General features: G+C 38.0%; 1 protein-coding gene and 1 pseudogene across 2 annotated transcripts in view; one reads left to right on the forward strand and one right to left on the reverse strand.

The window, feature by feature from the left end:
• LOC143713996 (fibronectin-like) overlaps positions 1 to 8,071 on the forward strand; it is a 45,817-nt pseudogene extending 37,746 nt beyond the window's left edge. The window contains exons 23-34 of the transcript XR_013195373.1: positions 3,139 to 3,182; positions 3,243 to 3,336; positions 4,516 to 4,761; positions 4,923 to 5,012; positions 5,139 to 5,327; positions 5,422 to 5,511; positions 6,390 to 6,545; positions 6,656 to 6,811; positions 6,912 to 7,037; positions 7,117 to 7,223; positions 7,377 to 7,467; positions 7,671 to 8,071. The product of XR_013195373.1 is annotated as a fibronectin-like (transcript). The remainder of the gene's footprint in view (positions 1 to 3,138; positions 3,183 to 3,242; positions 3,337 to 4,515; positions 4,762 to 4,922; positions 5,013 to 5,138; positions 5,328 to 5,421; positions 5,512 to 6,389; positions 6,546 to 6,655; positions 6,812 to 6,911; positions 7,038 to 7,116; positions 7,224 to 7,376; positions 7,468 to 7,670) is intronic.
• Positions 8,072 to 8,586: 515 nt separating this feature from the next.
• atic (5-aminoimidazole-4-carboxamide ribonucleotide formyltransferase/IMP cyclohydrolase) lies at positions 8,587 to 20,518 on the reverse strand. The gene is made up of 15 exons (XM_077205390.1): positions 20,380 to 20,518; positions 19,475 to 19,601; positions 19,201 to 19,344; positions 18,668 to 18,756; positions 17,962 to 18,113; positions 15,290 to 15,446; positions 15,072 to 15,197; positions 13,483 to 13,590; positions 13,286 to 13,371; positions 13,057 to 13,146; positions 12,328 to 12,453; positions 11,860 to 11,952; positions 11,587 to 11,769; positions 9,438 to 9,593; positions 8,587 to 9,250 (listed from the first exon to the last, which is right to left on the reverse strand). The coding sequence occupies exons 1-15, from the start codon at positions 20,393 to 20,395 to the stop codon at positions 9,131 to 9,133; spliced, it is 1,773 nt and encodes a 590-aa protein (XP_077061505.1). The 5' UTR covers positions 20,396 to 20,518; the 3' UTR covers positions 8,587 to 9,130.
• Positions 20,519 to 27,632: the final 7,114 nt, after the last annotated feature.

Genomic DNA, 27,632 nt, shown 5'->3' on the forward strand with positions numbered 1-27,632 from the left:
AATGGTGAAATGCATTTAGAACTGAAATTCAAAATGAAGGAAAAATTGCATTTAATGTTGCTTAATTGACACACTTGCTAGCTTATCACTGTTGATTCAAGCGAAATTTTCTCTCAGTGGACTTCTATGATCAAAAACCTTGATCAGTGTTTAAAGTACAACTTCTGGAAATGGAAAAACTGCACAAAATCTGAGAGGAAGTTCAAAATAGCTGACTTCCTGTTGTGTTTAGGGCTACGCTCCAAGAGACTTTTTTGTAGGTATTGGGTCATTACATGTATGTACCGATTTTCATAGCTGTTCGTGAAATGTAGCCGGAGCAATACTTTTGAGCCATTTTGCCCCACCCAATTCAGAAACCCATATCACACGTACATTTTCACCACTTCTGAAGCGTGTGCAAAGTTCAATGAGTTTTCGAGCATGTTTAGGCCCCCCAAAAAGCGATTAAATTTGAAGAAGAAGAATTAACAGAGCAGATCCAATAGGGTCCTCTCACCATCGATGCTCGGGCCCTAAATATATTCAAATATTTAAAGGGATACTTCAGGATTTAGCATTAAGCTTTGCATCAGTAGAAAACCAGTAGTATTTTTGAATTACCGTGCTTCCCCCCCTCATATCCCCCTGATATGAGAGATTTATGTATTTTTAGTCTGGGAAAAATCCTCCGATGACGCAAAAATCATCATTTTGCGTCATCGGAGGATTTTTGGGCCAGAGGCTTAAAACTACAGCCAGTACTAGTAGCTAGTTCCGCATGTTTTCACCAAGCCCATATGGGGCGGGATCTCACTCACAGAAAGTAAAGATAGTGTCAGCCATCTTTCTGTTGAAGCTAAGCTAACAGGCTCTTGCTCTGTGTAGAAAGTTTGTATAGTAGTCTAATCATTTAGGAGTTTTGAAGTTGAAATAGCAGAAGGGGATTTCGAAGATCTGTTGCGCGAATCTGATGCTCGCGGCTACCTGTACGAGCCGCAATACAGCGACGAACAGTTTCGGGAGATGGAGGAACAAGAGGCGGCCGTAGCAGCTGCTGCAGCAGGGGAGCAAGACCTGACTCGAGCCCGGCCAGACTCCAGCTGGGGCGGACTGGTGGTGTCAGTGCTCTCGCTGTGCGCCTATGGAAACAGATAGAGAGTCCTATTGCTGTCGCGAATTTCAGTGATGTCATTTTCTTCTGGACGAAATTGGAAACGCCAGCCAAAGCCCGCAGGGACAAATGGACGGCTTAGTGTAAAGTGAGTATTTGGTTTGTTTTTCTTTTTTTTACTAAGACGTAATGAACAGAGTTTGGACTTTTGGAGTTTGGACTCTCGGCATTATCACAATGTTCTTCACGCGTAGTCAGCTGAGCTGTTGTTGTTATATTTACTATGCTAGCATACTGTATGTGCAAATAGTTCGCATTGCTAACGTTGTGCTTAACGTTACTGTTTTGTAGAAAATATCGCCGACGCCTAACAGCCTACCGTCACTTTATGGAATGGGTCCTGCAAGGCGAGGGACATAGTAAAGGCAATCGTCTTGTTTTGTCCACCTGTGTTGTCCAGGATATAAGACGGACATATCCAGCCTCCTGACGGGCAATATTGTGAATAAGGAAACAGCTGAAGCTCTGGAAGAGCTTTGAGTGTAAAAGTGTTAATATTCTTTATATTTTTAATTAAAAGTTATAACTCACATTGGTTGTGGTTCTTTTTATAAACCTTTACTGTTACTAGAGTATGTATTAGCCTAGAGAATGTGTGGAATTTTTTTTCGGATACTGCCGCCTGTAACCGGTAGGCGTGGTTAGGGAGCAAAGCAAGTGCATTCTGGGAGTTGTTGTCTTTCAGCCACATGAGTAAAAAATACATTTTCTGCCTTTTCTCACTCTAGAATGCTTCAATTTCAAAAATAATTTCACATTTCTACTATATAAATGATCACTATTAAATACACATTCATCTTCCCAGAGCTGAAGTATCCCTTTAAAAAATTAAAAGCACATGCAACCAATAAATAAAAATCTCAATACACTGTATCACAAGCTCTTGTTAATTCTTCATGTTCTGTCACAAGGTGTTAGACTGATGCACAGTAGAGACCTGCGCGGGACGGATTTTTCTCCTGCTCCCGCAAAAATATGTTATTTTCTCCCGATCCCGCCCGCAACAATCACGTTTCGGCCCGCTCCCGCCCGCAAAATCCCGCGGGTAAACGTATAAGTAGTTTTTTTTTTTAAATACATTGCATATCCTGTCTGCTACTCTGTTATTTTTTCACTTGCTCCCTTGTTGAATATACATTTTCAAAAAATAAACGGAAAATAAACAAATGTTTCGTTTTATTTGCGTTTAATTCAATGGATGAACATGAATTTAGAACATGGAAATACAGCAAAAAAAAGTGAGAAATGTAAATAAATAAAAATATACCATAATAATTATAGTATAGCCTAATAAATTTTAGAATAATAATAAACCTGGATTTCTTGACACTTTCGACTGCCGTAAACGTCAGTGAAGTTTGGCCTTTCAAAACGGTGCACACATGACGCTTCAGACCTGAAGTTCCAGACTTGTGCCCGCTGTATGTGAGTATTTTGCTGCATTTGTCACAGCTCGCAAAATGAAGGTGCTTTCCATCGCTATCGCATAGGCTACTACTGAAAAACATTTCCAAATCTCAGATTTTCCTTTGTTTGGTTTTGTAGTTTTGCATGTTCCTTTCTTTAATAACGAACTAATATCTGTAGCACTAAACGATCCACCTGAGTCATGCGGTGCAGACATTTTGCCTCTGTGTGGTAGGCTTGGCTGTTCTGCGCCTATGAACCACGCGAGAGTTAGCTTCCGACCTTGTGCCTGTAAATCGTTTTTATTTTAGTTATACTTGTTGCTTGTGCATTAGATAAATAACGGTTTATTTGTTTCTAGTTATTTTATTTTGTTCTATATTTCCCGCAAATAATTTTATTTTCCCGCAACCCGCACACAATAATATCTTGCCGCCCGCACCCGCATTCACCCATCAAATATTGTCCCGCGCCGCACTCGGTTGCGCTGGGTCCCGCGGGAGTGCAGGTCTCTAATGCACAGGTCAGACACACGCACCCCTCAAGCAGATCTCCACGTGACACGCGTGTCTCTGCAGCTGTTGGAGTGAAGAGCAAGTGTAAACTGGAGCATGAGCGCCCGGTGATACCCGGATTCTTCCAGCCTCAGTGAGACGCGCAGGGCAACTATCTGCCCATGCAGTGCTGGTACAGCACAGGGAACTGCTGGTGTGTGGACAAAGACGGCAAGGAGATCTCGGGCACACTCAAGCGCGGGCAACCCCAGTGTGACTCAGGTGCGTTTCATGACCAGGGTATGTGCTTGAGGTGCGCAAATTAAAATGTTATCCTTTGAGAAACCAGTACCTAGTACAGTAACAGATGTATGATGATTAATAAACCTGCTCTAACTCAAATTGCTATGTTATTACTGTTATATTATGCTTTTATTTTAGAATTATTTATAAATTATTATTTTTTTTCTTTTTTAATTTTAGTTTGTTTTATTCATTTTGCTATGTGCTTTTGTTATTTTTTTATTAGTGTACACATAATTTACATATTTCTGTTTAGCTTAAATTTTTATTGGTAACATTAATACTTTAGCTTATTTATTTCAGTTAGTCATCAGGGCTAGTTTTTTAACTTTTCCATCTAATGGCGCTTTTCCACTGCATGGTACGGTACGGTTCGGTTCGGTACAGCACGCCTTGGCGCTTTTCCACTGCATGTTACGGTACGGCTCGGCACGGCTCACTTGTGGCGCTTTTCCACTGCATGGTATGGCTCGCTTTAAATGGTACCACTTCTGTTGAGGTTCCAAGCGTACCGTACCGATACTAAAATGTGACGTGGAAGCACTGTAGTTTACTGATTGGTCAGACAGACAGAATCGTCACTACCAGCGTCATTGTATTTGCGAGACATCAAACCCGCTGGATTTAAATAGCCAGTAACAGTCACCGCTGTAGCACCTGTTTTAAAACTACTTGCTTGACTTGCTTGAAGAAAAAAAACTTCGCAGTGGAAAAGCGAAGCGAAGCGAGCCGAACCGTGCCGCGCCGAGATGAACCGTACTGAGCCGTACCATCCAGTGGAAAAGCGCCATAATATTTATATTTTATTTTATTTCAAATAAAGCAGCGATGAAAAGGGCCCTCCCACATGTACCACCGCCACACGGCGGCTTTAGGAAAACATATAATGGTGGGCAGAATGTAAATATAGGAGGACTGTTTGACGTCATTTGTATTTGCCACACTTCCTGCTTTTTAACATTTGAAATCTTAGTTCAGGTCTAACTTGTCTACTGGAACAACCCGAAGATAAGTGTCTTGCTCAAGGGGTCAATGGTTCATGGCTTGTTTCTTGCGGGATTTGAACCAGCATTCTTTCATTTAATAGTGCTGAGCTCTAGCAACTATGCTAAAACACCCTATACATACTCCCTTAACGCTTACCTTCCAAATCTCTAGCTAATTTGCAGCATCCAAGAGACCTGACCTTCTCTGATGTGGACTCCACCTCCATGCTTGTGACATGGGATGTTCCACGGGTTCCAGGAGTGACCTCCTATAGGGTTCTGTATTCTAGTCCAGAGGAGGGAGAACGAGAGTACCAACCAGCCCTAAGTGGTCGTGATAACAGTGTGGTTCTCCAGGGTCTGCGCCCAGGAACCAAGTACAATGTTAAAGTCATTTCAACATTGATGGTTAACCACTGTCAGCTCAATGAGCTGTCCAAAATCTATAGTGTTAACTTGGTTAATTTTTTAATGTTGCATTCTGATTGGTTTAGAATAGATGAAGAATGGTTTCAGAACTTCTTTTACCATATTTTGGAGTATTGCTGTTTAATTAAATAATTTTAATTCATACTTCAGGTTTGCAGCCAGGTGTCTTGTATGTGGTCAACATGTACACACTGAACGGAAATACTCGAAGCCCTCCATTCACCTTGACTGTAACCACAGGTACAACTAAGCAAATTTGTCCATGTGGGAATAGTAACACACTGTATTAATGCTAATACCTGAAGTCTCAAAATAAATTGATTGACATTTACCAGAATGACCTTTATGAACTTTATATCATTACAGCTTGGCCAGCTGTTCAGTCTCCTACCAACCTTCAGTTCACCTCCCTGACCCCCAATTCCATCTCATTTACTTGGCAAGCCCCTCCAACACAAATTACAGGATATTACATCACTTATGAAGAATCAGGTGGTTCGCCTCGTGAGCTTATACCACGTCCTAACGCTGACCAGAACTATGCCACCATTACTGGTAAGACTGCATCACGTTACACCCACATGTGATATACATAGATGTTAGAAAACAAATTTCAAAATGTGACCATATTGTGATATTTTAAATACAGGTCTGAAACCAGGCACCGAATACATCATTAAGATCATTGCCCTAATGAATACCCAAAGAAGTGCACCACTGGTTGGCACAGCCACAACTCGTAAGTGTTTGCTCATATGAAAACATTGATTTCCCTAATTTGTAAGTATAAAAAAATCTGCTTAATGAATAAATGTAAATTATTAATCCACATATTGATACATAAGGTGTACTCCATTGTGCTTTGTTGCCGAATGGAACACATTTAGTTAAACTAGCCAACACTGTATTTTATAAAAGCTTTGATAATACACTCACTTGCCTTTTACTAGAAATAGATACTTGGGTAAGCCATAGTTTTTCTTAGTTGCAGTGCTTAGCTTTTTAATGAACTGAAATGCAAAAAGAAGGGAAAAATTGCATTCAATGTTGCTTAATTGACACACTTGCTAGCTTATCACTTGTTGATTCAAGCAAAGTGTTCTCTCAGTGGACTACTATGATCAAATCCTTGATCAGTGTTTAAAGGGCTGGTCCATACTGAATATTTTATCTCACTTTTGCCAATATTTTCACTCTGAGGAGAAGTGTATTCTGTGGACTGAATTTTCTTAGCCTTACACCATATCCAAACCAAACGTGATGCAAAGTATCTTTGTTTTGATATTTAGACTCTCAACTGGTTGGTATAATCATATCATGCACTTCCTCCTCACTGTTTAATTGCAAAACATTGGTTTGAGAAAATACTTGGACCCACCCCCCCTTTAAAGTTATGTCAGCAAGTACTGTAAATACTTGACTCGACTTTCAATGCCTTACTGAACTGTAGATGCAACTCTGGCTGCCTCTTTACCAGCTGCTTTGCTTTTAACACCTTTTTCAAGTCTTGTCAGCCCATTACCCATCAAGATGAGAAGTTGTTCCAGGTAAAGAAAGGATGTACAGTATAAGTAACCAATTTTTTTTTATCTCCTTACCTTTGCTCTTAAGATTGACTTTTTCTTGTTTTGCAGATGCGTGTCCCAGGAACGTCCACAAGTGCCACCCTGATTGGTCTCACCTCTGGTGCCTCTTATAATGTCATGGTGGAGGCCTTGAAAGGAGCCCTCAAACACAAGATCTTGGAGGAAATTGTCACAGCTGGAAACACAGGTCGAGAAAGGATCTATGAACATTGATGAAAGTTTAAAAGTGCACATGCTTATGATGCTTGTTCCTTAAATGTTTCTTTATTTTGTTCCCTGTAAAATCAACTGTACCAGGAGATGTTTCATCCAGCAAGGACTCATGTTATGACACCTTCACAGCCACTTACCATGATGTTGGAGAGGAATGGGAGCGTATGTCTGAGACTGGCTTCAAACTCTGGTGCAGATGTCTTGGCCTGGGAAGTGGACATTTCAGATGTGACTCTTCCAGTGAGTAACTTCACACCTGAAGGTGAAATGGTGGATTTTATCCTGAAGGCAATCCTGTCTATCAAGAGCGTATGCACTCTGAATGCCTGTTTTTACACAGAATGGTGTCACGACAGTGGAAACAACTACCGCATTGGTGAAAAGTGGGAGCGACGGGCAGAAAATAGTCACTTGATGAGCTGACCTTGCCTTGGCAATGGTAAAGGAGAGTTCAAGTGTGAACCACGTAAGTCCTTTCTCTTCTGTATAGTCAAGTTTCTTCATTTCCAAGCAGTGGAATAAAAATTTATTATATTTCGTTATAGATGAGTCCATATGTTATGATGACGGAAAGATGTACCAGGTCGGAAACCAGTGGCAGAAGGAATACTTGGGGGCAATCTGCACTAGCACATGCTATGGAGGACAGCAGGTATGAACTATTTAATTCACATCCATATGCATGGACAACTTAGAGAAAGTAGATTTAAAAAGTCCTTCAAAGAGAAATGAGACTTTAAAGAGGGTGTGTTCACATTTAAATGCTCGAGTCTGATGAAATGCATTGTGTACATGTTGCTCTTAGGGTTGGCGCTGTGAGAATTGCACAAAAGCCTGGTGCTGAGATAAGCTCCGAGCTGCTGAAACCTGTCCGCTTAAACACCGGCCACAGGGTGGTGGGTATCTGCCTTAATTCATTCAAACATCTCAAATGGCCACACAAAATATCTTTAGTTTTTCAAGCTGGGAATGTACCATTATATTTTTGGTAAATGTGCAATGAATACTGCATTGCCAAGGTTCCTAGTACACATTTGAATTTATACATATAAATAGTTCTGGTTTTCATTGTATAACATATTTCCCTTTGTTCTTTCAGAACATTCAATGCCCCATCGAATGTCTCCGACCTGAGCTTCTTGCAGATGCTGTGGCCAATCCCAAATCCCAAACCCCAAGAGTGAAACCTTTCTGAAAGAACTGCACCATGACCTCCTTCCCCCATTTTGCAATATTTGACGTAGGACATAAGAGAATGTACTAAACACATACTGCCTTAAAGCCTCCCTGTTTGTTACCACATCTGTTCAGCTGCTGCTTTACACAATGTCTGTTGTGATGCATCATTCACAGCCTTTGACTGCTGTTACGTTGAGGAATTTGATTGGCTTTTACTTGTTTGCTAGGATGTTTAATACTAGTTAATACAAAGTCCGCTTTGTAGTCGGTTAATACAGTCAACTTTATACCAAAACTGCAATGGAAAAGAACAGATTTTTTTTAAATGATTTTAGCCTTTATGAATTGATAGGGCAAATTACAAAAAAAAAAAACTACTTTACTAGTATTTTTTTAACAGATTTTAACCTTTATTAATTGAAATAGGCAAATCTGAGACATACGTTAGTAGGGGAGAAAAGCACTGTTTTATTAGAATGTTAGAGCACCACTGGGGTACCAAATACCAAGTCTAAATTTGATAATCTTTTTTTCACCCCCACATGGCTCATTGATTACTTAGAGTCAGCACTGTTTTTAGATTGATACTGTATGTTAATTTGCAATTTTTTTTACTATCCCTTCATTCAGAAGTGTGCTTGTATAGAATGTTATTTGTTGCATTTGACTGTCAATGTCATAAGTATTTGTTACTGTTAAATATACTTTTTTGATATTGCAAAACTCATGACAAATTGTTTGTATAAAATTTCACAAATCAAATTCTTTTGGAGTGAGATTCTAAAGTAAACATTGCAAAAAACAAAACATGTCAATAAATGCAAATAAACCCTTGATGGAATCTTTGAGAAACTATTGTACTCAATTTTTTATTTTTTATTTTGTAATGCTCATGAGACATTCAAGACAGCACAATGGAATGCATCAGAAAGAGTATGGAGGCGATTTCATATTGTAAATGTTGCAGAAAAAATAAGGACAGCATGGCAGAAATTATGCAAAGAAAACATTATTATAATAAAATGAACAGGAATGGATCATCTTATTAGTGTATCAGTAAGCAATGCGTGAAGAATGTTCCTAACTATTTAGCAGCAACAAAAGAGAAACTCAACAATTCTAATATTTAAACTAGTGAGTGGACAGACTAGCTATTGGGCTAAGTTATGACATATGGGTAGAAACTAGGAATTACAGTAAAAGATGTACATCTAAAAAGAAAGAAACCCTAGTCCTCTGTAACAGTGAAAACGGTTGGTTATGGGTAGAAACTAGCAATTACAGTAAAAGATGTACATCTAAAAAGAAAGAAACCCTAATCCTCTGTAACAGTGAAAATGGTTGGTTATTTGTATTCAACTGGATGTTGTGTAGTGTTTTTCAGTGATGGAAGAGACGGATGTTGGTGTGCACCAGGGTAATACCCAGCTCATTGCAGGCATTGATGACCACCTCATCAGCAGTAGAACCAGAGGGGGCGGCAATATATTCCACACCACTCTAAAACCATACACAAGATAGAAAATGAACTGCATATAAAAGTGACAATTTTCTAAGTATAGGCATTTAAACGTATAATATAGCAACAAATCCCTTTGGTGACAAGTATACAAGTGTGCATGGATAAATGAGGTGCATAAATATGGAAACAATGATTTAAGCTTGGTAACTAGGGGAGGGTGTTTACCCGTTTGGCACGGTCAACATTGTCCCGGAAGGGAAAGAAAGCATCAGAGCTGAGGGCCACAGCCTGCAGAGAACTGATCCAGTTCCTCTTCTCTACCTCTGACAGAGGCTCAGGAATCTCCTCAAACAGAGCCTTCCAAGCCTCCATATCTGGACCCTGAAGTACAAATTAAATGTCATCAGAAAACCTCCTCAGGAATCGGCAGAAATATTGACACATAGGCCTGGTTTCACAGTTAGGGCTTAGATTAAGCCAGGAGTAAGACTTAGATAAAAACTATGACATTTAAGTAGCTTTTATAAACATGCCTTAGAAAAAAAAAATCCTCTTCATCATCAGACAAAACAATAGCACCGATATATTTAAAGAGATGTCAGTGCAAGTGGCTTTTAATTAAAACAGCTTAAACATGCATTTTAGTCAGGGACTAGCTTTTAAGCCTAGTCTGTGAAACTGGGCAAAACAATTATTTCTATCACTGATAGAAATGACTATCACTTCAAAGATTTGCATTTTCAGTTTTTGTTTCTGATGCCCTTTATAGGTTGAGGGACCAGGTATATTAATAATAATCATCATATGAAATAAAACAGTGACATTCTCACAATTAAGCACATTTTCCTACCAAATTCTGTAATTTCAAGTAGGGCTGCAACTAACGATTATTTTGATAATCGATTAATCGGACGATTATTTTTTCGATTAATCGGATAGAAATTAAATTAGATTTTTTTTTTATTATAACTAAATAAAACCGTAAATCAGGGTAGTTATGTGTAAAAGTGTACTTTAAAAAGTGCAAAAGCCACACATTGAGTTTTACTAATATCAATATTTGCATTGTTTTTAATGATAATTGCTGATGGCAAGTTGACAAACATGATTATTGTTAAAAAAATGATATCCAACATATTATGTTTTAACACAATTTTTGTTAAAACAAATTTCCACAGACATGTTGTTCAGATGTGAATATCTGAACTTAAAACAAACTAAAAACATCTAAAATATATAATTCATTTAATTTTTATTTAAAATTAATTATATACAAGGAATATAAGGATAAAGAATATAATATATATTATATATATAATATATAAAAGAATATAATATAAGGATAAATTGAATAAATAAATATAGAAAGACTGAAAACAATTGTGTGACCGTAGAGCCGCAGTAGATCGCGTTTGAAAAACAATTAAAACTTAGTAGACAAATGCTATAAAAAGAGAACGGAATGGAGGTAACGTTACCCAGCAAGCTAACAGGCTTGAGTAAAGGACAGGAGAAATTATGCATTAGTGCACAAGCATTCGCTGAAAACCACTGAGTACAGTGACTAAAAAAACAATATTTTACTGCTGCTGTTATTAACTGCCTTTGTATTTAATGCTTCACTTTGTAAAGACCGTTTTAATTTAACCTATTTCTGCGGTAGCGCTATTTTAATCCATCACTTACGTTGCGAGCGAACTGATTGCACAACCTGATGCTCGAGACAAAATACAGACATCCCGGAAGTCCCCCGCATATTGATTGCGGCTCCCTGATGCCCGCGAATTAGTTCAAACTCCCGAAATCTAGAGCGCGCAAGCAAGAGCGCGCATGCGAGACAGAAGAGACTGCTCCAAACCGTGTAGCGCGCGCGCTCGGCGGAGCGCCTGAGGGAGAGAGACCTTGCGTGTGTGTGCGTACCAGTAAACGCTCCCCGTGACGTAAGCAGACCAACTAATCGATAATGACATTCGTTGACAACGATTTTCATAATCGATTATAATCGATTTTATCGATTAGTTGTTGCAGCCCTAATTTCAAGCATCATTATCTTTATATTAGATATGTATTTTGGGGTGAAACGAACCAGACATTTCTTGACTGTTATATATTTGGACGATTCTGACAAACACTATTTCATGATCCCAAATTATAACAAAAAAAGTGAGAACAAATGAACACTTCTTTTGCACAATAACTCCTGAAATTTCACACAATGATTTGAAAAAGACAATTTGCATTCTCTGAAAGATCTGGTCAAGTATGCATGGTTGTTGGCTGATGTAGATAAATCTCAAAACAGCCAAATATCATCTGATTAATTAGGCTGGCTAATATATGCATAGTACAAATGACCAATTTTTGGATACAATACCTCTCCAATTGTTCCACTGACATACTGATCGATGGCATTAGCCATCTCTGCACGCTTAACTCCGCTGCGGAATTTCATATTAAGCACTCTGGGATGGTGCCTGAGCCACCAGTTATCAGCCTTGTCTCCGGCCAGCCGAGTGCAGTGGATACGAGACTGCTGCCCAGCGCCAATGCCAATCACCTAACAAACACAAACCATAATAATGATGTTTACAATTAATTTTCATGGTTTAAAATGGCATTTTTCATTTATTTTTATTTTTTTGGTTACCTGACCATCCTTTGCATAACACACAGAGTTGGACTGAGTGTACTTCACTGCGATACTGGCTACAATGAGGTCTCGAAGAGCACTCTCAGAGAGCTGCAATGAGACCAAAATCACATTTTCTATGTTGAAAATGATAAGCTAATATAATAACTCATCCTTCCACAGTCCAATCAAATCCCAATTGATAAAATCGTGACCAACATTTACTACAGAAAATTGTTTCACGCCCCCAAAACGTAACATTAAAAACTTTACCTATGCTAAAGGTGTTAACCAAATCAAATACTGAAAAAAACCTGAACAATTGACAGTCCTGTTCCCCAACCAAACCTTAACCCATGAAGTTACCTTGTATTACCTAGTTTCTATTTAGGCAAGTACACATAAGTACACATGTACTGTAAAATAAAGTGCAACCAAAATCAGAACTTTCTAAACAAACATGACAGCATTAATGGAGTTTCTCACCTTGCCTTTTGACACAATGTTGCTGAAAAGCTTTTTATCAATGACGGCTCCATTCCTCTTTTGTTTGAGGTTCAAACCAAACAGCACCCTCACCTCGTCTTCATCCGGTTCATAGTCAGGATCCATCTAATTGAGCAAGACATACATAATGAAGGCTTAGAGTGACAGAGCTGTGTTGAAGCATAAGGGCCATTCTTTTCAGTAACCTTGGAGTACTTGAAATCTATAAATGCAATTCTTTTGAATCCTGAAAAAAATGCATCATTGTTTCGACAAATCAGCACAACTGTTCTTAACATTGATAATATGCTTGAGCAGCAAATAAGCATATTAGATTGATTTCTGAAGGATCATTATCAGCATAAAAATTCAGCTTCGCCATCCTTGTATAAATTAAATTTTAAAATATATGAATATAAAAAACTTATTTTAAATTGTAATATTTCACAATATTTTCGCTGTGAACAGTATTTTTAAATCAAATAAATGCAGCCTTGGAGAGCATTACTTCCATACTAAATTCACTATTCACCCAGGATAATCGGTATTATTATAATAAAGTACCAAGGTACAGAATCACTAACCCCAACAGTTTCTTTTTTGTAAGTGCTGTTTTGACCAAAAAGACAATGCAATGTGAAAACGTGGAGCAAACTTGGATAACATAGAAGAATAGTTTTCAGACTATTTTTGGACGGTCTCTTTAATCAATCAATAATCGTGATTTACCCGAAGGACACAATAGTTTCCATTCTTCTTTTTGGAAAGAATTCGCAGTGCTTCCTCCTCATAACCAGGAGCAACGATACCATCTGACACCTTAAAAAAATGGTCAAAGTTGAGTACGGTAAATAAATAAATGCATCAAGAATTTGCTAAATAAGAGGCTAATGCTTTGAGAGAATATGAACTCTTAGTGATGAATGACAAAGTTATTCTTCGTTTCTCTCTCACACACCTCTCTGGAGATGATCTTAGCAGTCGGGACGTCACAGACGTCAGACAAAGCAATGAAATCTCCAAAGGAGGACATCCTGTCAGAACCTACAAGACATTTTTTAGATTTATCCATACTTATTTTAGGCTTACACATGCCAAACTACACTGAAGATTAATGCTACTGGTTTGAAAATGAAGTGTGGAGAGATGGTTCACCTCTGGCTCTGGCATATGCGGTGGAAAGAGGGGTGAGATCCTTGAGCATGTCATTCACCATACACACCTTTGCCTCGTCTTCACTCAATGGGACGCCAACTGCAGCTCCTAAATGTGAAAATTTGTTTGAGATCCTTTCTGAAACTCTACAACAAAGGTCCTGTTTACACCTGGGGCCTATAGCATGAAGCCGGGTTTAGGTGGCTAGCCAGGTATGTTTAGTTTCGTTTGCGGCAACCCTAGGTTTTAGGCACCATGAAAGTGGTTTGGCTTTTAGCAGTGTTCATCGTCATAGTAACTTACGCTCCACGGCCAAACTGGTCCGGGGCAGGTTATGTTCCAGGTAAGAGGTTGCAAACCGAACTTGGACCAATCAGCTGTGAGCAAAGTGACATGTATGATGCGATAAAGTCCCTCCACCTGTTTCTCCACGCATAGTTTAAATGAATAAATATATAAAAGGTAATATTAATACGCTTTAGAATCAATAGATAAAGCTATTAAATTAGCTTAAAAGTTCAATTCTCTCAATACTTTTATCAATTGTATAAACTAACTTCCAATTTTACTTGCACTGAAGACTTTTTCTTTTATTTTTTAGTTTTTTCTTTTAGTGTAAATTTGCTAAAATTCTTAACTTTTTTTAATATTCTTAATATTCTGCAGAAGAGAAGTGAATCGTGCTGCTTCTCTCATGAGAAATTAATCTCAGTTTCACTCTTTCTCAGCATGTGATTGGCTGTTCGCTACTGGTCACACCTAAACTCCTAAATTCAGGATCAAAGCCTGAGTTGACACAGAAAGTTGATCAGCATGATGGTACCAACAAAGCCTGGTTGGAATGGTTTGGTTTTGTCAACTCGAAACTAATCCTGTAACCCTGAGTTTGTTCAACTACCATCATGGTACAGGCCCCTGGTATGAAGATGTGTTTTGGTCGATTGGATCATAAGTGGACGACGCTGAATACAAAGGGGTGTAAAACATTCTGACATTGTCCACTTCCAGAGGTAGTCAAAAACGCATTCAACCGAATCCCTTTTGTGGTGTAGACCCTCATGCGGTCAAATGTGTTTGAACAGACATTAAAAGACTGCCTACTGCGTAAATATTATGGGAAGCGCACTAGTCAAACAGGATTTAAACTTTGTCAGCTGAAGACCCAAGTTTGGTTTGAAGATGAAAAATGTACCAAGCGCAATATTCTCTTTTTCCAATTTCCATTTCCAACACATACTCTCAGCGTTCGGCTGGTCTTGTGGCTGTCAAAGCAGAAACTAAAGCTGTTGCTCTCAGTGTGTTTTCCATTATCTCCTTTTGCATTCATATGTTTGTGTGAGCTTATTTTGTCCATAGATCGAAAGACCTGAAAAAGCCCATACATTTACTCGCCCATAGACCCTCCCCTCGAAGAAATCAGGACAGAAGTGGTTGAAAATGGACAAAAGAGACGATGTAGATGACAGATGTAAATGGGAATCTGTCTGCCTCATCTACTTGTGATCCGATCGACCTAAACACATCTTAATTCCAGCTGTAAACAGGGCCAAAACTTTCCTGGCATCTGGGAAGCAAGTTTGTGTTCATACCTGCAGGGCTGACGTGTTTAAATGAAGTGGCGGCTGGCAAACCAAGAGCTCTCTTCAACTCTCTCACCAGCTGCCAGGCGTTCAGAGTGTCACACAGGTTAATGAAGCCTGGAGATCCATTCAGAACTGAGGCACAGTCAGAAATGGAGAGGAACATTAATATCATAACTTTCGTGGTTGAATATCTGTCTGGTAGTAGCATACGCGATCAAATATACCAGAGAGTGGAAGTGCTGGGCGTGTAGTGTAGAGCTGAGCAGGAGCTTGATGGGGATTCATGCCGTATCGCAAAGGCAGCTGGGAAATTCCTCGACTATATTCACGTCTGAAGTAATCAGAGATGGCCTCGTCGTACTGAGCGGTGTGTGTGAAGGCCTGAGATTTTACAAATACAAATTCACACAAAAAGGCATTTCAACAACTGAAATTGAGTAATTGTCTATCTTAAAATAGTAACCCTTAATCAGATTGATGGGTTTATCAAGAACAGATGCAGAGAGACGTCTAGAGAGAAGTAGTGTTGCACAATACACCGGTACTAGAAAGGTATCGCGATACCCAGCTATTAAAATCGGTACGATTTAAAATTGTATTAGTCATGATGTGTGTGCAGAGCTGTGCTTCCACTGTTTTCATTCACTAAACAACGGAAGAAGAACAGTAAAATATATACGCACAGCGAAACATGCATGCGTGAGAAAATAAAGCGCGGGACAATAAATTGATATATTTATTAAGAATCAGTCTATAGTTCATTTATAGAGGGAAGACTTTATTTTTTTCAGCTAAAGTACTAGATCCATTTAACAGTAGCCTAGCATTCAAAAAAAGAAATGAAGCACTGTTTATTTTATTTGTCTCTTATAGTATGTCATATTGTTTGTCATTTGATTTTTGCTTATTTTTAATAACAAAGATACAATTAAATTAAATATCTATATTGTAATTATAAAATTAAATGAAAAAAATATTAAATAAGATTTTGGTCATCCCAACCTGTTCAGAATTGTGAAAGGTTAGCAAATGTTAATGATTGATAATAATGTCAATGTTGCAAACATCTTTGTAAGGATGTGTACACACCGGCACTTGCTAATTATTATTATTTTATTTAATAAAGGGGAGGGAATGGTCAAAAAGTCGGAGGAACAAAGTTTTTTTAAATTAATTTATAAAACAATGAATTGTAAGTTCTGTCATATTTTTCAGTTACTTTTACTGTTTTCGTTTTTTTTCCCCATGGTATCAAGGTATTTTTCCTGGTATCGTATCAAAGTCATAATTTTCTTCTTGACAACACTAGCGTGTTATAGCCTATGATTAGAATGTTGTCCCGGTTTTAAAATAAAGCACAGCAATGATATTTGAGAGTGTTTCTCCCTTTTCAGAAAAAGTATCGAAATCGCAATTCTTGACTTGGTATCGGTATCGAAACAATAATTTTGTTATCGTGACAACACTAGAGAGAAGGGTGGCTAATATTATACAAATGAATATTGTACGATAATTGGGAGGGGGGGGGGGGGGGGGAGTTATTATAGGACAATTTAGTTTGAATAAAGGAGCAGACACTGATCTACTTACTCTATGTTTATTTAAATGAACAGCAAGACGACTAGAAGTGAATGTGTTTTCCATTAAATAAATCACACACAGTAAACAAAACCTTAACAAAAAAATCTTTGCAATGAACTACAATTTAGACGCGCAAGGGTGCCGGTGCGTTGAGACGTACATGCTCGTGCAGATTCAGCTTGAAGTCGTTCATCCTCGGATGCGGCGCCGCGCGCGCTGTTACAAAAAAAAAGCTGTGCACACAGCAATGCGAAATGGGGTCTGGCCGGTCTTGCGCACCCAACGCGCACCTTCGCGCTCGTGCGGACTATGGTAAAATATGGTTGCTATGGTACAGTAAAATAAACGGACACGTCGAGTATAAACAAGGCTTTACTCCGTGTCAGCGCGCGCTCTGATCGGTAAAGGGGCAGAGATTTCTCCCGAATCATCTCCAGCAGTAGCAGAAGCACCACCACTAACTCCGCCTCCGTTTCTCCCGTAAGCTGATATTAGTATTTAAACATTCTCTGATAAAAAAAAAAAAATTTGCAAAAAAAAATTAATAACACGGTTTTGGCGGTTATAGAGTTCTAATGACGGTGTTCAACTATAACCGTCGGTCTCACGGTTATATAATAACCGTCACACCCCTAACAATAATATAACAACAGCAGAGACGACATACAATTACATACATAAAATTGACAATTGACACAAATGCATCAGCTATTTAAAATGTGGGACCAAAATTGGCAGTTGTGAAACCCTTGATCATTTAAAATTCCAGTCCTCAAGATCCACCTCCCAGAACGTTTTAGAGGTTTTCCTATTCACCACACCAAGAAGTCCAATAGTTTAATCAGAGACATCTAAAACATTCTGGTAGGTGGGACTCTAGGAGTGGAGTTGAGAAACATTGTTCTAAAAATATTAGATTTGATTAAGTTATATTATGATTATTAGACCATACTGACTGTTTATTTGAGGTAAAAGGGATTATGAGCAAGTCTATTGTTTAATGGTAACAACAAATATAAATTCAGGTCTGAACATGATTTACCATACAAATCAGAGCATTAGCTACTCAGTAACATAGCATGTGTACACATTAAATTCATTTAGAATTGGAATGAAAGGAGAACAAAATTAAAGCCTGTCTATTTATCTATATTTATAGAATATGTTTTGCATCTATCCATTTTTAATTTTCCTCCAGATTTCACTGGGTTCAGGTCACGTCAGGTGGGATTCACTGAGTTTTGGATGTGGACAAAGTTCAATGCGTCGTCAAAGCTTAATCAAATCTCCTCTCAGATAGGATCGTCACCGTTACCTTGAGTGCAAGAGTTTTGCGTGTTTCCATTGTGGTATCATGGTTGTCGGAAGATTCCATTTCCTTGGCAACAACATTGTAATCGGAAGGATCACAGACGACAGTGACTCTGGCGTGATTCTTAGCTGCCGCTCGAAGAAGAGTAACTCCACCTAAATATGATTGTAAGGTTAATGGTGAAATAAGAGACAATAAAATAAATCAGATAAGGATAAATCCTTTTATATGACATTTTCATGAAAATCAAGCACAATTCCCAGAAGTTCAATACGTTACAAATAATAAATTCAATACTAAATACAATAAAGGCTACCATAAAATCGGCATTGTTAACTAAAACTATTTAAAAAAATGTCATTAAATGAAATAAAACTTATAGAGTAAAGTATAAATATTAGATGAAAAACTAACTTTTTATTTCAGTTATTTGCCGTGGTCACGTTTCTAATTTTCTAGTTTAAGTACTAAAATGACTAAATTTAACCTAAACAGAAATATAAATGCATAATTTACAGGTAGTTTACCATTACACTCTTATAATTGTCACTCTACCCAACATTTAAAAGTAGGAAATTATCAAATTTGTTAACACTTTAAACGTACAAAAGAATGGCATTGTTGAATTCAAGTCAAGGGAAATACTAAATAAAGGGTCAATTATTAACCCCCAAATTAAAACCCTGTGAACAATTAACACGATACTGACCGATGTCGATCTGCTCAACAGCGTCTTCCACGGTCACACTGGGGGATGCAACAGTCTTCACAAACGGGTAAAGGTTGCACACAGCCACTCTTGAGGAACACAAGTTTACATCAACATTAGGTACTACTGACTTTTCTCTTGATGCAATCGTTTAAAAATTATTGACTGGCTAGTATACAAAAACATCCAGACTACAAGTCTGATCTGCCTGGATTGTATCATTACTACCCATACACAGTGCTGCTCATATGACCCTGTCTAAGTGGGATCAAGACTGTTGGTCACACCACAGCAGCAATATTTGAATTATCAGTGATTAGATTAGCAATGCTGAGTCTCTACTTCAAACAAAAAACCAATGGAAAGCATGTTAGCACCACTTAACCGGATTATATCTTGTTCTGGTGGCACATGACAATCATTCATGAAATACCATGACCTGATTTAAAATCTATAAAGCAGAACTTGCTAAACAAGTACCATGTTATTATTACATAGGATTAGAATCTTCTTCTTACTGAACACAGTGTTACCTGACAAGACTAAACCCTAGTTTTTCCATGTCAGCCTTATCAGAGTGAGTTTGTCTAGCCAAAATGCCAGCATGGACAGCGGGATGAAGGGTCTTGACTCTTCCTCCAAGCATCTCAGGAAATCCAGTGAGCTCGGATACATCCCTGTATGAAAAAAAGAGTTTACATTAACTAGCCCTTTATTATCATTATTTACTATATCTGTAAGATTTAGTATTCACAGCAACTATGAATAAGTTTGAAATGAAATGGCATGTGGTAAAAGATGTCTGACCTGACAGCGAGTCCAGCATCTCGGAGAGTTTTGGCGGTGCCTCCTGATGCCACTAATGACAGACCCACTGATACCAGTCGCTTGGCAAACTCCACCAGTCCAGTCTTATCCGACACACTCAGCAAAGCTGAAAGAGACCGCCATTTAGTCAAATCAATTAGACAGACAATCATAAACTGTGCATGCAGCTGAAAATACACATCTGATATTTTTACAACTGCAGCAGGACTGTAACGTTACTTCAATTACACGACACATCACTTTTGCACAAAACCAGATTTCTCAATAAAGCAAAACAAAGACGGAATATAATGAAAATACCATAGTATGTTGATACCATGGTACTACAGTAAATAAGTATGGTAAATAATTACTTTGGAAGTAACATGGTATAGATAGTAATCGTTTCGGGCGGTAAAAGCATGGTAACGTTACTCTGATACATACTATGATACTAAACTTCATGCAAAAAAGAAAAATAATTAATTCATGCATCATTGTATACACATGATACCCTAACACAATTCGAAGAATACCATGGTATCTTGTTCCAAAAACCATGGTACATCTGGTAAGTGCTATCATTATTTACCCTCAAAACAATACTATAGTACGTTGATACTATGGTAACGTTACTGTAAAATTCAGACAGTGTCAAAAAACCATGGTATTACCACGGTGCTTTTGGGTTGTTGTTGTTGTTTTATTATTACAAGTAAGATATCAGATCAGTGGTCAGAATGGGAACTAATTACTCTTTTCTAAACCTGATATTGAAGTTAATGGTTAAAAAAAAAGGCTGTGACGGATCAACGTACTACATCATCCAACAAAAACAAACCCAACGAAAAGTATTTTGATTTGCAAGCAGAAACGTGAAGAAAGTAAAAACGACATAAGATTACCTAGTTCAGATGCCATGCTGCAAGTAATGCTGAGTAAATTTGAGAGATGTGCTGTAATGTCTCGTGCACCGCGCGCTGTTAATGAAAACACGTGGTTGCATTAGTTTTATCCGTGTAAACGCATGATGGGAAATGTAGTTTTTAGATCAAATGACACTCCCACTTTAACGACGCTCAAGGAAGTGTTTTTTTGTGTTTTAATAAAAAATATATGTATTATAAATAAAGAATTTAATAGAAATGCTAATGCATTAGCACACTTTATTGTAAATATACAGTTCACAAAACACACAGCCAAGCACAAACAGAAACGCAGAAAAACAAGGAGGAGAAGAAGAAAAGAGTATGGGCTTGAACTTGAATGAAAGATCATGGCGTTTATCTTTGCAAACACACCAATAGATGGCGCCTCTTGCACACCTTGCGTTTTGACAGCACGTCACGTCATTTGAAAGCATTAGAGGCTCTTCGTTTTGTCCTCCTCCTTTCAAATGTGTCCTCTTGAGATGCAGCAGAGCATGAACAGCTCAGAGAGATTGACATGATGATTTCATCTCAATAAACGGAGCCAAATTCCCACAGCATCAAGCGTTTTTACAGTAGGCCTAGCATTTATCACCAAATATCTGATACAAGCCATGCAAAATAAAAATAAAACAATCACACTTTTAACAAAAAGTATTTCACTAAATTATGTTTGAAATGATAAACAAATACAAAACAAAAATATTGTTCCTAATGAAGACAACTTGTATTTAGCCTGACAGTAAAACATATTGCGTTAGAAAATATAAGAGTACAATGCAGTAACTTAATAATAGAATACTTTATGCTAATTTTGGGCCATAGAAAAGTAAAGAGTGTTTCTTTTAAGCAGGTCATTAAATGTGTTGAAAAACAGTCAGGAGTGGAAGTCAAAGAATTTATGATTTGGTTGTACAACACTTGGGTTGTAACTTCGGTATATAGTATTTTTTTTACATCCTGTGAAGAATTTCACATATTTTTATGACAAGAAAAAGATAGAAGATGCGAACTTCAAAGGCAAACGACTGGTTGAACAATACATGCATATGTCATAAAACATAACAACATAAACTATGGTGTGTTTTATTGATTCAGGGCAGTCAGACTTATATAAAAATATATGCATTGTTATATCGTATCAGCCTATTTTTAAATAATATAAATTATAATTTTAAATGACCAATGCAGTTTATTGGAAACACAGTTTTCCACTCACCAAAACCCATTTATTAAAATTAATCACAGCCCCTGCTACTTGTATTTATTAAATATTGAATATAAAGAGTATTTTTTTGTTGTTGAGTAGATTAAATCATACCAGTTTTGAGCATGAATAATACTCTTAACATATAGGCCAATGTAATACCATTAAAGTGACAAAACCGAAAATATAATTATGCATAACAGCTGCAAAATTTATTTAAATTTTTAAGACATTTGCCCCCAGTTTCACAGACAAGTCTTAAACTAGTCCCAGACTAAAATGCATGGTTGAGCTGTTTTAACTGAAAGCAACTTGCACTGATCTTAAAATATGTCACTGCCATTGTTTTGTCTCAAGATGCACAGCAGTATTTTTTTCCCCAAAGGCATGTTTATAAAAGCTACTTAAATGTCCTAATTAAACTAAAGCCTAATCCTGGCTTAATCTAAGCCCTGTCTGTGAAACCGGGCCTTGTCATCAAAATGAGTTGGTGGAGGAAATCAGCCAGATCACAAGCCAGATTCAAACTCAAGTCGGACACGTGAGCACCACAGCGCAGCATGTGTGCTAACAAATATGCCACCGGTCCAATTACCACTCCATCTTCAGGGTGTACATTAAAATCAGAAACCTCTCACTTAAATTATTCGCTTCTGCAAAAGCCTTGAGTTTTTACAGTAAGCTGCATGTCTTCTGCCAGCTCAGTAATTGGTGTGTTTGGGTTAAAATACATAATGAGTTCATTAGGGCACATTCCAGTAATCAAAAAGGGTGTCGTTTTAATTACTGGGCTTGTGCCAATCCAGCGCTCTTAGGACTTTTGGAAACCTGTCTTTGTAATTTAATTAAAGTGAACAAATGGCATGCGCAAACTTGGCCCTGGAGGGCAATTAAGACGGAATTGTGAGCGAGCGAACCCCAACTGGACGATTTGCGCCACCTATGTCAGTTAAGTTGATTGCATCGATTTCATTGATTTGCAACAACTTCAGGCTAATTTCATCTCCAAAGGTGTGCACTCTATCTCCAGAGGCATTACTTGTTTATTTATTCCTCTTTAGATTTTGCCAAGTGATTAGATGAAAGCGTTTCATCAGGGGCAACAAAAAGTCCCTTTTGCTAAGGGTGCCGTGAGGTTGGCGGAATCAATAACTTTTTATTTGCCTCAGGGTCAGAACAGGTTGGATGTTATTGATGCTCTTAAATGCATCACAACTCTCTTTAGTCGAGGATGCAAAACGCTGAGGTAGGCGAGAAAGTGGCCTAGACCGGGGAAAACAAATGTTTTAAAACCCACTTACATTCAATATGCAACATAACAGCCGAATATCCTGGATTGTTTGTGCAGTAATAAAATAATACAATTTCTTGTTTTAATAAAAACCTAGGATTTTCAGGATGGTTGCTAAGGTGTTGCCAGGTGGTTACGGGTGTCTAGGTGGTCAAAAGAGTACATCCTTAAGTCTCTATGATATTCAGCTCTTGATATGGTTTCTTCAAAGTAAATCTATAGTATTTTCCACCCATTTTATCATCCATCAGATGAAAATTGTAAGTTTGGTCTCTTAGAAAAGCACACCTCTCCTCAAAAAACTGCATGATTTGGGGTGTCATTTATGTCTGAAACAGTGCCGGACACAATTTGATACTTAGGGTTTCAAATGTCATGCTCAATTGGTTTCCAACATTTCATTAGGAAATTCATTGATTCATTGATAATAAAGTCACCTCCTAGTACAAATCTTGCAACCTTGACACCAAATCTAGAAATCAGCTTCCCTCTATACCTCAGAAGTCCTTGAACTGTCCTTGCTTACTGTATCTACTGTATCTGTATCTCTTTCAGTGTTTTTTACCCCCCTCCAGCTTGGCCAGTGTGATGGTTATATTTATCTTCTGCTCCGCTGTGATTGTTTCTAATTGGCAGATCAGGACTTCATTAAAGCAGATTAAGTGTGAGAGAAGATGGGCAAAACACAGTGTTGTATCGGTGAACGGGGTGATGGTGAAGGAGAGAATTAGCTGATTAAAATGGACAAGCGTTGGGACATAAGGTGGGAGGGGCTTCGGGTGATTGATGGGTAGTTGTAGCAGGTTGAAGTGTTTGGGTAAGGCCTGTCAGTGAGCTGGTAGAGAATGAGTGAGATCTCTTCATCAATTTAGAGCCATTATCATGTCAAAAGGAGAGATGCCATCTGCATGAGACTGCTTTGCGAGCAATCAATCTCATACAGGAAAAGTGTGTGCGTTTGTGTGTGTGCATCTATTTCTTTGCAGTGTAATGTCATGCAAACATGCACAATTACTATATGTGCACACAAATGCATTCAAATGGAGGATGCCGGGGCTAGTTGACACACATGGATAGGACTTTTTGAGATTTTAAGTCAAAAGTCCCATTTTCGAGGGATGTTTTTTGTATGTTGTATGTCTTAAAAACAAAGTTGGAATTTTATTATACCGGTTTTGATTCATAAAAACATTTTCAATTGTCATCATCATCAACGTTTTTGTGAATTTAAACCTGTAAAATTAAATTATTGATAAAAATAGCTTTTGGAGTAAACACGATAAAACAATACTACCATACATTCAGGCAGAAGACAATATAAATGAAGGTAGACTTTAACCAAAGGACATTTAAAAAATGTCTAAACAATCCTCATATATTTATAATTTATCTTATAGTGTATAGTTGGGGCATGTTGTCACAGAGGTCCCTTTTATTCCCTGGGGAAATACTTACCTAGTTTTGGCATGAAATTCTAGATGGCGCAGGTTGATAGGACTAACTCATCTGGTGTAGTTCAAGTCATCATCTACATAGCACAGCTGATTGGTTGTTTACGCTTTAGTGGCCAATGAGCTGTGGCTCAACATTCAAACAAGTACCGGTATAGTGTTGCTGTTATCAGTTGCTTTCAGAACCCTCCACCTTCCCCAGCTCCACCTGTATAGATCTGCTATAGGGGTTAATTCATATATGTTACATGTTCAGCAGCAGCAGCATGTCTTACATGCTCACAGCAATGTCTGTGAATGTATTGGCAGTAGCAAGTATCTTGCTTTGCAGAAGCAGCGGAGTAGCAGATCTATTCCACCAATAGACCAAATACATTAACTTTGTCATATCTATTGCCATGCCAATCTCTATTACCATACCAATCTCCCAAGAGTTGTCATGACAAAACTGTGGTTATGTCAAATAGATTTTTTTCTAGTCAAGATTTTAAGGTTTATGCCCATACAGAAATCGACTTTCACTGCAGTAAAGTACTTTTACATTGCGGTAAAAGTGTGACAACTAGCCACGGTCTCCCAAATGCTCAACTTTCAAACACTTAAACGTCTTTTTTTTTGAAGTACTCATTGGACTTTTGTATTTGTGTTAAGCAGAGGTTATAAACACACACATAAATTCATGCATGCCCCTCCCTCGCAAGAGCATCTTTACCGTAAGCCCTTTTAATTTTCCTGAAATAGGCAGCTGACAGCCGCTTCATATTGATGGAGTGTGCCGAGACAAATGCAAAGATGGAGTGACACGTTGTTATCTGTCTCTGGACGCTGTTCATCCTCTCATCTCATTGCATACACAAACACACACATTCATCCAGTTACTTTTTAGTATCACTTATCATGATTACAGTGAGAAAGCGGTAACCATTTGCATTAAACGTCATGCTGGAATGTTGACACAAACAATTGATATTAGTTGATATGGATATTAATGATCAAAATTAACTGTTAAGAGAGTGTTTTGTCACCTCTTTGCTGCAAGGCCTGTATCAAGTTTAAAATTTCTGTATGAACTATATGTCTATGCTTTTCATGCTGTTGTGTTTATGATGCTGTATATTTGATTTCTAGAATGTCTTATTTTGCTGAAAAACTGGAAATCCAAACATCACTGTTAATATTGCTTGTATGATCTTTATTTCTAGTTTTGGTATAGGCTATCAATTTTTTAGACGAACATGCAGCGATGAGGAGAAGACATTGAATGAGGTGATGGAACTCAGGACGGCAGCACCTTTAATGGGTGTAATTATACCAAGTGGATGGTTCCACTCTGGATTACAACCTTCTGCCACAAGGTGAAGTGCTCTGATAAATGAGGTGTGTAAACTCTCAAGACACACACAAATACACAGGTTTACACATATACATGTACACATATGCACAAACATTCATCTCCTTGAAGCTTTGCACAAGAGTATTTTACCTGTCTGGTGAGATGTATTAAGCACTGCAGAAATTTGCAAGTCATTTATGGTTTTGCATCTAGGTGTTTGTGGTAAGTCCTGGATGTGTACTGTGAAAAATACACTAAATAATTTATTCATCTCAATCATTGAGTAACTGAAACATTAAATCAACAGAATTGTGCAGTAACAAAAAGTGAATGGAGCTGTGTTTGAAATCACCCCTCATACTATTCCCTACATTACTCCACTAATATAGTTCACTTGAAGGAGTGAATGAAAACAAGCGAGTGAATTCGGACACTGAGTGCACTGGAATGGTCAGTTAGTGCTTGCTGTTTAATAATCATTTGAAACTTAGCAATCTGGGAGCTCCAGCAGTATTGTTCCTGTATAATATTATGCAGTACCCATTTTGGACCAGCGCCATCTTATGGCGAGAAGTGGAAATTCATTAGACATGACCCTCACCCTCCATTATGGGTATTCTCTAGCTGGTGAGTGTACAGTTGTACACTTGTTATTACGGTGCATTGTGGTATTGAATGAGTGCCCCTACAAATGGCTGTCCCTTCAAACATTGCCCAATTTAAGGTTACAGGAGCAGATTTCAGACAAAGCCTAGGTGTGTTTCGTATTTTTCAAATCGTTCTGGTGGTACTTTGATATAATACACTGATCATTGGATGCACAGATCACAGTCTGTGCAGCGCCGCATCAAGTCGAACACACCCATGGTGCCTCTGAAATCGCATAATGTCTGAGTAGGTATACTATATTTGAATTTGAACTTTGACTGTAAAAAAAGTATGTTCTGTTCTATATAGTCAAATCAGATCCAAAGCACTCACATCCACAGCAAAGCAATATGTTGCTCAAATTGGGTGCTCAACAAGGAAATTAATAAAAAATTTAAAAAGTCGGCTCACCACGGCTCCAAAAATGTGAAACATTTTATGATGGACACACACAGCTGGTAATGTTTCGAGCACGTAGGCTCTTCGTCAGACAATTAAAAGTTAACCACGCCTTTATACTAACAGGTGACCAAACAGGTCAAAACATTTTTTTTAAATAAAAAATAAATATTAATAATAATAATACAAATGCTGTCTTTATGAATGAGTCATTGAACAAATTTTACAAATTTGAAATTTAACAAATTTCACACCTTTCATCAACAAGCCACATAATTTGAGATAACATTTTTGTCAAACACATAAGAAATCATATTACAAAAAAAAAAAAAATCATCTCACACACTTGATATATAGATGTTAGATTTCATGTGACAAGTGCCAATTCCATAAATAAAATGAAAATTGCTTTAAAATGGTATTATAAGGATTTTGGGAGGCACTCAAAACTAATTTCTCCCCTTTATTTTATATTAGCGCGTGCAATGACTAATCTTTTATGTTTAAGTCTGCAGTGTACACTGCCTCCAATCCCTGATTAAACACGTTGAATGTGTTTTATACGGGGGCGTAGTTGCTCATTTCAGTCAATTAGCTGCCGGCAGCAGGGCCAACGGGCCATCTGTGTAAAAAGACATGAACTAATTGACCCGTCTTCCTCTGGACGAGTGCACGAAAGAGGAGGACAGGAGGAGGAGAGGGGGATGGAGTGATGAGAGTGATGAACGGCAATGTGTCAGTTCGGCACACAGATTAACCTCAGGTCCAATCGAGCGCCAGTTAATTAACCCTACTGATGAAATGAACTGAGTATTATATCCCCCCCCCACAGCATCTATCAATGACATCGCTGACTGCCTCATCTTCATGAGAGTTCCAGGAGAGGACTGGGAACTTGTT

Source organism: Siphateles boraxobius, unplaced genomic scaffold, assembly GCF_051911475.1.
Source record: "Siphateles boraxobius isolate OS27281-9 unplaced genomic scaffold, OSU_SipBor_1 53, whole genome shotgun sequence".
Taxonomy (NCBI): Eukaryota; Metazoa; Chordata; class Actinopteri; order Cypriniformes; family Leuciscidae; genus Siphateles; species Siphateles boraxobius.

Bases quoted from the DNA above. Each gene is read 5' to 3' on its own strand.
- atic (XM_077205390.1), bottom strand. The intron at 15,198-15,289 runs GTATATTTGATC...ACTGTGCCTCAG, and splicing joins CCCAGCACTTCCACTCTCTG to TTCTGAATGGATCTCCAGGC. The intron at 11,770-11,859 runs GTAACCAAAAAA...TGTGTTTGTTAG, and splicing joins GTTATGCAAAGGATGGTCAG to GTGATTGGCATTGGCGCTGG.